The 10136-nt window shown below is 42.1% G+C and overlaps 2 protein-coding genes across 2 annotated transcripts in view; both read right to left on the bottom strand.

Moving 5' to 3' along the window:
• Positions 1–5248, bottom strand: part of idh2 (isocitrate dehydrogenase (NADP(+)) 2) — a 10041-nt gene extending 4793 nt beyond the window's left edge. Inside the window, exons 1-3 of the mRNA XM_008310991.3 lie at positions 5027–5248; positions 522–613; positions 220–385 (exon numbers count right to left, since the gene is read on the bottom strand). Coding sequence (XP_008309213.1) covers positions 220–385; positions 522–613; positions 5027–5144 — 376 coding nt within the window. The 5' untranslated portion in view covers positions 5145–5248. The remainder of the gene's footprint in view (positions 1–219; positions 386–521; positions 614–5026) is intronic.
• Positions 5249–9405: 4157 nt separating this feature from the next.
• The window catches only part of ankrd34c (ankyrin repeat domain 34C), a 25255-nt gene continuing 24524 nt past the window's right edge, over positions 9406–10136 (bottom strand). Inside the window, exon 12 of the mRNA XM_025056143.1 lies at positions 9406–10101. Coding sequence (XP_024911911.1) covers positions 9573–10101 — 529 coding nt within the window. The 3' untranslated portion in view covers positions 9406–9572. The remainder of the gene's footprint in view (positions 10102–10136) is intronic.

Raw genomic sequence — 10136 nt, 5'->3', positions numbered from 1 at the left:
ATAAATAAATAAATATCACCAGGCCTCTATTAGTATCGGTTGATATTGGGGTTGTTCGGATAATATCGGCAGTTTATCTCAGTGGTTCCCCAAGCGGGGGGGCGCGGGCCCTCCTCGAGGCTGTGGAGCTGTCGAGTAGGGACACGGCTCGGGAAATTCTTTTCCAATTTCTCAACAAAACGTAAAGATCGCACAAATCAACACAACTCCGCGACCGACCTTCCACTCGGGCTTCGTCCGGTGTGATGGTGGCGCATTTGACCGCCACGCTGTACTTCTTGGTGGCCAGGGCGGAGTCGATGGTGACCTGGTCATCGGTCTGGTCACGGTACGGCAGACCCAGGTCATAGTACTTGAGCTCCACGTCCACGTTGGAAAGGATGAGCTGAAGACAAAACGTAATTCAAGTATTTGAATCTTTGATCGCACTGAGTCGCAGCAGTCGACATGACAACGACTCAATCAGCAAGTAAAAGAAGTTCACAGTGTGTGTGTGTGTGTGTGTGTGTGTGTGGTGTCACCTTCTCTTTGATGAACTCCCAGATGATCCTCGTCATCTCGTCTCCATCCATCTCCACCACTGGCTGGGCCACTTTGATGCGTTTGTCGGCATCTGTCCAATCAGACGATCAGGAGAGTTTGAGTCTCAGATAAGAACAGCTGATTGGTTTTGTGTGTTAATTAGTGGGATGTGATTAAAGCCAAGCCACCGCCGCTCCCCAAACAAACCAGGATTAGCTGCTCTACAACAAGGAACCTTGGATTAGCGTTAGCATTAGCGCCAATGACTTCTGAAATCTGAAACGCATCAGCGGAGTGGTTGGTTTCTGCAGTGATCAGTTAAAGCCGGGCTCTGGCTCAGTGTGTGTGCTGCCGGCAGGATCTTCTCAGTGAATAGAAAAGAACTCGGGGCGGGTCAGAGGATCAAGTGACGCTCAGATTTCCCAGCCAAGTCACTGCTCTCCCACAGCAACACGTCTGAACCAAGATGATGTTTTTTTTTTTTTTGTGTGTGTGAATTTAACGATTAAATAAGAACGAACTCCAGGCCTGAGCGGCACCTGTTTCAACAAGCGCCGCAGCAAACACGAGCGCTGCAGCAGACTGCAGATGGAAACTGAAAATAGCTCACAGACCGGCGATGACCTTTGTAACAATTATGTTACGCAATAGCATCGGAGGAGGGGCAAGAACCCCATGGGTGAACAATCTGAATAGAGTTCTCACATACAATGGCAATCATTTCAACTGATTATCTCCACCACAGGTGTGAGCAGGTCTGAGGTTCCTCACCAAGGAAGAGGAAAATCACTGAATCATCAGCATACACACACACAAACACACACGTTTGGACAGTAAATATACTGTATGTTAATGTTGACACTGCAGGATTGACGGCTCAAAACTGATTTTTTTGTCACTAAAGTAAATATGAATGTTTCACAGTGAAGTGAAGATTAATCTGAAGGTTGTTGCGCAATTCATATCAGTGGAACAGAACCTTTTTTTAAATACTTCGTGTAGCTACATTTGTTGGTTTTTTTTCTTATAAATATTCTTGCTTTACTTTCGTTTCAATTCAAGAACTTCCGTGGAGCCGTGTCTAACTATGAAAGTAGAAACTAGTACTTTTTTTCCCCCCCTCTATGAAATCTTAATAATATGCTGAACCATGCAATGAGTTAACAATAGGAAACATTGAAATATTCAAACTATGTTTCACAGTACACAGAGACATTGCTTCAGACATTAGCTTATATAGGAAGAAGATATAAAACTAAAAAAAAAAAAAAAAAAAAACAAAGAAAAACTGTTCACCAAGTCCAACGTTTTTCTACCAAATATTCAAAATTGTCACCTCATCTAGGGGGCACTGTAAGCAGTGTGTGTGTGTAATATTTTACTATTCACTTGATGGTTTGGTGAACTCCTTTGGTATTTGGTCTCTGACCCAGTGCATGATGGTCCTGAAGATCTCTTCTGGCTCATCACATCGAAGATTCTACTGAAATAGAATTCCTCTATGGCAGCGGAGGGAGGGGGGGGGTCAGTGGGGGAGGGGCAGACTGTGCAGCAGAGGGATTATGTAATTCAACTGACACAGAGCTGAAGGGTGATCTGAAATAAAGCTGTGGTCTGTGTCCCACACACACTCGCACACACACACACATTCACACAGGAAGACTCTGCATGAAACCATATCCCAGATTCCAAAGTTAAGTCCAGACAAAGTCAGGAAAAAAAAAAAGCTTCATCCTCCTCCTCCTCAGAAGAAGAAGAATCGAAAGATAAACTTCTTCAAACTTAAAATAAACACACCAACTGGACAGCAGTTTATTCAACTGCAGCTGCAAAAACAAAAGTTTGGACCAATGAAAATATTTAGAAAAGAACGACGCAAACAAGGGTTAGAATCCGTTAGAGCTAAATGCTATTGCTAACCGAACCTCGGATTCGCTCAACGCTACCTGCTCCACGCTCTTCGTCGAGGGCAAATGGCAACGGCGACAACAACACAACAAAATGCGCTTGACCTCAACCTTCATCTCTCACATCTCAGTTTCAATTTCATTCATCAGACCAAGACGATGACGCAGACTCAACCAATTATAGACAACCAAACGACCAATGAGAGCCTTCGGTGTTTCCATGCGGTGGTTGTAAACTAACGACGGCTTCTTACGCCGCAGACAGGAAACAAAAACAGGTGCGAAATTTAAAGGCAATGGAAATATAGCAAAAAACAACATCAGACTGCAACATCAGCAACTTGGTCTTGGACCGACATGAAACTGTTTCTCAGGGTTTTTACAGCAGGGCACGTTTAGTGGATCGGCAGGATTCAGACCGCAGACTGGTGTTTACTGCAAACCTCCGCAGGAATCTGACTTTAACAGGGTTTTCCTCCGCAGGAATCTGACTTTAACAGGGGGTTTTACACGGGTTAGTGAGAACCACACAAGATGTAAGATGAAGAATCTTCTTGTGGTGCCATTTAAAAAAAAAAAAAAAAAAAAAAAACACTCAGAGATCGATGGATGACTACTTCAAGCCATGCAAGTGAATCATCATTTCTGCTTGTTTTTTCTAGTCTGTTGCTGCAGTGGGCAGATGTCAGGAGGAAAGGACAACATTCCTCGTCTTAATGCAACAGTAAACATTGCTCTAAAAGGGGTGGTTCAAGCAGCCAGAGCTGCCTTTGTTTGCCTGCGTCCCTCTGAATGACCCTGACCAAGGTTTGGCACACCATGATTGAATTCTTCTCTACTCAACTGCGGTGACAAAATACCCGACACATCGTCATGAAATTCTTAGCGCAACATCTACAGCTGTGACGCTACGGCAGTACTGTCACGACTGTAGATGGTGCCCTCTGGTGGTCATACGTGATCTGATGTACAATTTTGATATATATGTCGCTCTGGCACACGAGAAGCAGAAGGAACAGCACGACAATAAAGAAGTTTTTTGAAGTACGATGTACTCTGTTTTACTTCAGTTTCAGTTTGGTAGAAACCAGCATTTATGCCTTTAAAAGTCTGTTTACTGCATATTTTGTTGACATGTGGGGAGAGTGACTATCACTCTGTACCTGGAGTGACTTCTTTACTGGTACTATGGCAGCTCAACACGGCTGATGTCAACAGAGTCCGACAGTTAACATTTACCAGGAGGTCGATTAAGGACAGAATCACTAAGGAGTTTATTTTTAGAATATCAAAAATGCCATCGTTGGTGCCTGACTTGCATTATATTACAAACTGGGTCAAATGGTTATAAATATATTTTTAAATACTGGATCTCCATTAATTAAGTGTAATTACACTGTACTACAGACAGTCTGTGCCACACTGACTTTATCAGCCATGATGCCCTTCATCTGACCGGCCGCTGTATCAAATAACTGTTTGTGCAGGTCGGGCCTGCAGTGAGTATGTTGTTAAACTTGAAGCAAAAAAAAAAGCTCCCAGATATTTTTTTTTCTTTAAAAGTCTGCATAGGCCACGTGATCAAAGTGTGGATCCCTGCTGCCCCAGATATAGAAGGGAGAGAGAGAGAGAGAGAGAGACATCCATGAAAGTCACTGCAGCTCAGAAAACACCTACAGATTCGACACGAAAAAAGGAATAAATAAAAAAAGGAGACCCGCTGTTTGTAAACACAGTGAGACAGATTGTGATTAAACCCCGTGAGGTGGCAGACGGGATGGAACCCAGATGGAAAATATTATGTAGGACAGTCAGGCGGCAGCCATTGCTCTGTATATCGGAGTCTCGTATGCGGTGAATTGACCTTGGTTAAAAAAAAAAAAAAGAAAAGTTTTTTAATCACGTTCGTGACACTGCTGATCGACACTTGTTATCGGTTCATCTAATCATTCCACATTTGACAGTTTCGGTGCACAAACTCCCAGCAACGGTTTTTATTTTTTTTAAACAATAAAACGGTTGGATTTAAATTACTTAATATTTTCTTAAATGTGTTCGTGTTTTCCTAACGGTGTTCAGCGGGACGGTTAATTTAATTTAACCGGAGTAACGTCAGTTTCCCCTGCTGTAACGAAACAGCGGAACTTTCATTCATTTCTACGGCACCGTTAACTTTGAATGGCCAGGACAAAGGGAACTCTTCCTTCTCTGTTCAAGTCGCTTCTGGTTTAGCCGTTTTCAGCTTCATAGTTATCATTTGCATATTAAATAACCTACTGTCTACCAAACTGGAGCCGTTACCATATCGAATAGTTCTAGAACAATAACGAAGAAAGCCTCGTTTGAACTGCAGCCGATATAAGCTATTAAGAGCATCCCAGCATGTTAGCATTAGCCGCGTTAGCTCTGCGGCGTTGCAGGTTAGTAGCGGCATTTTAAATATACATTCTTTTTTTCCCCATGTTTTAAATTTGACTGAAAAATATTTTTATTACAACGCAACGTTGGAAAATATCCAACGTTTTAACTGTTAATTATTACGACGTTGTAGCTGCGGCAGATACCGGTGCCTCAAGTATTATATTCCATTCACTCACAGTGTCTTTGTTGTACAGCCTGGCACTGAGCAGCAGCCGGCGCCAGAACCCCGGGAGTGCGGGAAAACGCAGCAGCAGATCTCGACAAAGAGCTGATGACTTTCAGATATCCAGCCATATCTCCGCGGCCCGAGTAACACAGAAGTTCAGCAACACACAACGAAACTCCGGAGCGAAGAGAGGGCACAGCTGTTACAGGCGGCGCGCAATATAGCTGAGTTTAGTCCGCCAAGCGCCGCCCTTCTGGTCCCGCCCCGAGGGGACACGCTGGGTTTACGTCACAGGCGTTCGTCGGGGTCGTTTTACAGCCAAGAGACAGCTGAGCGGTGAACACTGGTGAGATGGATTTTAATGTGAGGATCAGAACGAGAATATCGCGCTGCTACTGAGGCCTTAAACCACCGAAAGAAGAGTAGAGCTATATGCTAACTTTAATGCCTTAACTTTATGAGTTTTGCGGTAAATTCTAATAGAATTTTTGACTCAAGATGTTTAACATTAAGGTCAAAATTTCCTCTTTTTCTCAAGATGACGTAGAATTCTCCTTTTTATATACTACAATTTAGACTTGTTTTATAAGGATAACTCAGGATAAAATTCGATTTAAATGAAAATTCAAAGCAGCTCTCAGAGTTTTTTTTTTGTTTTTGTTTTGTTTTTTGTTACGTCTGTGTATTACCCCCATGTCTGCCTGTGTTTGCCCTCTGTTCTGAAGCAGCCCAGCAGAGGTGACTGGAGTCTCCTTGTTGGCTCACCAGCACCTCTGTCATGTGACTGTGCTACAACTTCCCCTGCCTTTCTCCCAGTATGGTAATTTCCCCCTTGCTAAAATTAGAGGGCCCTCTGCTGAGGCATCTGGGAACATAACATCCAGTACTGAGGGAGTGAGTGGACACTTTCTCCATGAGATCCATGAGGATTGGAGGAGAGGCAAAAACAAAATATTTTCAGCTAACCTTTAGAAATCTTAAAATTAAACTTGAAGGTTTTGTACATAATTTACTCTTCGTGGCTCAGTCACGCTGCTCTCTCATGTTCTGTCTGTTGCCTGGCTCTTGTGCCCTGATCCTTATCTTTACCCCCCGTCTGAGTTCAACCAGATCTGTGTCCGACACACGATCCCACCTCTAGGTTTCCACTGTCTCACTAAAACCTTGCTCTCATCCTCGTCCTCAGTTTCACAATGATCCTAAATTAGGCGTACGTAAACCTGAGCTTGAGACATTGCTAAAAGTTAGCGAAAATATAATTCAGTGTTAGCCATGAAATAGCTTAAACTTATTTGGAACCAAAGGTTATTTCCCCCTTCATTGATCAATGTAGTATTTATGATTTAGATTTCTGGGTTTTTAAACTTTAGATGATGATAACAGCTAATCGCTAGCCAAATAGTATTGACGGTTATATCACATTATTATCACATATCAAACTCCTCAAAGTGAGATTAAATATTATCCTAAAACTTCTCACAGTTCACCATGAAATATCAGAAAAGTATTAAGAACTGTAACACAAGACTGGTAACAATAACAAAACAAAACAAAATAAATTTGCAGATTTAGAAATGACTCTGTATTTGACCCAGAATGCCCCAGCACTGGGTAGAAAAAAAAAAGTGCTGCGTCAGTGAAAGTGAATTTCCTGTTTGTATTTTAGTGCAGTGACGTGCTGTAATAAAATACACAGGCATGCAGTCAGACTGGGAACAATATGACACTTATCTTGACCCTACCCTGACTGACTTTTGGACCCCAGGTTTGTAAACATGTCTGTGTACTGGCCACCATCCCCGACACTTACCCCTTTTTACCCACAGGTGTCACCCTGGTCACCCTCCTGGACTATATTTAGAGCAGTCACACACTGAGTTAACCAGGTCACGCTGTGAACTCCTGTCACTGAAGGGAAGAACCTACTGTTTCCACCAGGTCTTCAGAGTGTGTAGGTGCGTGAGGTGATCATTACTGCCACCTGCTGGGGCCTCCTTTCTTTTGTCTACTCAGTGTGGGATATAATTTGATAGTAATATAGATAATAGTTCCTTTATTTGTATTTTTAGACACGATTGGCGCGGAGCAGCCCCCTCTGGTGGCATTTCACCATTAGGTCCACCAACCGTGTTTTTGTGACTTTACCGCCCTCTGGTGGAGGATGGTTGTTTATTGCTGCGATTCAAGACTTCAAGAGTTTATACGTCACAGAACAGCAGTGACTACTAGAATAAAAATAATAATTAAAAAAAACTAAATAATAATAATAATATATATATTTTTAACAATTAAGGTCCAGGACACTTAAACTTTTACAACAGATTTTTTTTACACGTATGACTCCAGGCAAACAAGCATTTCTGAATGACTACAGCGCCCTCTCTCGACTCTTTGTTCTTGCTCTGACATAATCACGCTGACACTGATTCGTCTGATAAATAAATAGAAATACAAATACAGTACAAATAGTAGAAAACCTCCTGGAGGAGAAGAGCTGCTGCTCCTGTTAATGAGGATTTGTACACGACAGCATTTAAATAACTTCATAATATTTTAACCCCAGGTAAAAAATAAAGTGTAAAAATGTATTTGAAAAAATAAAAACTATATTTTTGTAGCATACAGCAGAATAACAGTGTGTGTGTGTGAGGGATTAAGACAAAACACAATATATTCACAAGTTATATTAGACATTTATTTAGAATATACAACAAACTAATAGCAAAAATACTATATATATATATATATTTTTTATTTTTTCATATTTTTATTTTAACGTCCTAAACAGAAGCGAGGCTTCACAGGTAAGTGACATGGAAGCGGTGTGATCTTTAGTTCTGATTGCCTTGAGCGTGAAATGACATTGTAAGTGTTAGACCAATGTCTGGGTCGGGCTGAGGGGTCAACGTCACTCGGTTTGTTCTTGAATCCATCCCAGAATATGATGTGCTTTGATTTTTTTTTTTTGAGGGGAGAGGGGGGGTAAATAACACTGTTAATAGCAACTGTTTTTTTTTTTTGTTTTGTTGTTTTAGCCATAAAGTGCTGTTACACGTAGCCCATTGGTTCACCTGTTTTCTTAAGGCATATAGTTCTTCCACTCACATCACATTTACTCATCATTTTTGTTTCCACCAGAAAAACCGACAACATCGACAAACAAAGAAGGAAATGAAGTAAAAACACATTTTGGTTACGTCGTCACTAGATCGAGGCGATCTCGGTACATTGAATGTAACTGCCTGCCGTTTTTTTTTTTTTTTTTTTAATCCTGTGTCTTGAAGGCACTTTGTACACGTCTGCTACAAACAGTCAAATTTCATGTTACTCAAAGCTACATCTGGGACGAGTGCATCACACCTGCTGTCAATACAAGTCCATTAATAGTGTTAATTACATATGGACAAAGTGCACCCAAGTGGCCCGCTGGCTACAAAGAGACCCTGTGTTTCCTACACACATGACGTCATCATGTAAGAGAGCTGTAGTTCAGAGGTGTCGTGGCGTTTACATTCAAAACTGTAACACGGAAACAGCTGAGTTTATAAAGACAGTTATCGTAGTAATACTATTCCCTAAGGTTTGGTGTTCACACGGGGAGGAACTCTACCTATATTGCTCAGTTTATATACACACATACACACACACACACACGGAATTTAGATTCTATTTCATCTAAATCAGTGTTTCTGAAATGATTCATTCTATTGGTCATAAAAATTAAAATCAAATAAAAAAGTATTAAATGTAATAATAACATTTTTCAAGACCAAAATTTTTATTGCCTACCAGTTAGTGGCTACCGATTAACATTTTTCAAGACCAAAATTTTTATTATTATATTATATCAGTTAGTGGCTACCGATATTGTTTGGGACTAGAAAGCAATTCAGTTGTGCTAGCTAGATGAAGCTAGCTAGCTAGGCTAAGAAAATTTCATATAATGCAAAATAGAGAATCAAGGAATATATTTAGCCTACATTAAGTAGGACAGAGCGAACTTCCTTCTCTGTATGGGTTGGACAATATTATCGGTCCGATATTAGCATATAATGTAATAGTTGTAAGAATCTTTATCGGTTTTTTTTTCTCCGATTATGAAAACCCGATAACGCAATGCGACCTAAAAATAGTTTTGGGGATAAACAGCTGTATATTAAAGTGAAAGTCACTAGATGGCGGCATTGCAGCTCATTTAATTAGTGTCATACTCACGACTAGTGGTTTGTACAGATAAATAAATAAATAAATAAATAAATATTACCAGGCCTGTATCGGTATTGGTTGATATCGGAATTGGATATTAAGTGTCTGGAAAATATAGGCATATTGAATATCAACCTGGGCAACAAAACACTTCTATATCTAAATCCAACGTAATCCTTTTTTGTGTCACGACCCACCATTTAAGAAACACTGATCTAAATGATATTATCTACTCGACGTCTAGATGGCCGTGAGCGCTCTGGACCTACGGTCAAACTTCCTGACAGATTAACGCCGCCATCTTTTTCTACTCGTACACAAACGACGTGCTGCATAATCACTAACTCCCTCTAATGAGCCAGCTCCTCAAAGTCCGACAGCTGCTTCATCTGCTCCACTTGCATAGAGTGCCTCCTCACCAGCTTCTTCTTGGACTTGAGACAGCCTCTCTTTGGTGTGTTCGGTGCTACCGGGGCGAGGGTTCTGATGCCCGTGGCCAGGGGTGAGGAGGGTTTGCAGCTGGACCCGATGTCAGGGATCGGCGGGGTGGGGTTGATGTTGAGAGGAGGCAGGTGGCCAGGCCTGGTGTGCGAGATGTGGTCCAGCAGCAGGGTTCCCGAACCTCTCCTCTCCAAGAGGCCCGGGACACGCCTGCGTGCTGAGCTGGGAGAGGACGTGCTGGCGTTGCTGTCCAGAGATTCTCTGGAGCTGGTGAGCATTGCCAGAGGGGAGGTGTTGAGCTTTCGTCTCTCCACTGGGACCTTGGGAGAGTCCATCATGGCAGAGTCAGAGTAGAGCTGCGAGTCGGAGTCGTAATGATCGTTCCCCAGGCGTCTCCTTTGCATCGTGTCCCTCAGACTGGCCACTCCACCGCAGCTGCCGGCGCCGTTCTCCCTGCCTGTTGGGAAAGTGCT

Source organism: Cynoglossus semilaevis, chromosome 6, assembly GCF_000523025.1.
Source record: "Cynoglossus semilaevis isolate Cse_v1.0 chromosome 6, Cse_v1.0, whole genome shotgun sequence".
In the NCBI taxonomy this organism is placed as follows: domain Eukaryota; kingdom Metazoa; phylum Chordata; class Actinopteri; order Pleuronectiformes; family Cynoglossidae; genus Cynoglossus; species Cynoglossus semilaevis.
The sequence above is the reverse complement of the archived record's forward strand: the minus strand, read 5'-3'. Positions and strand labels throughout refer to the sequence as shown.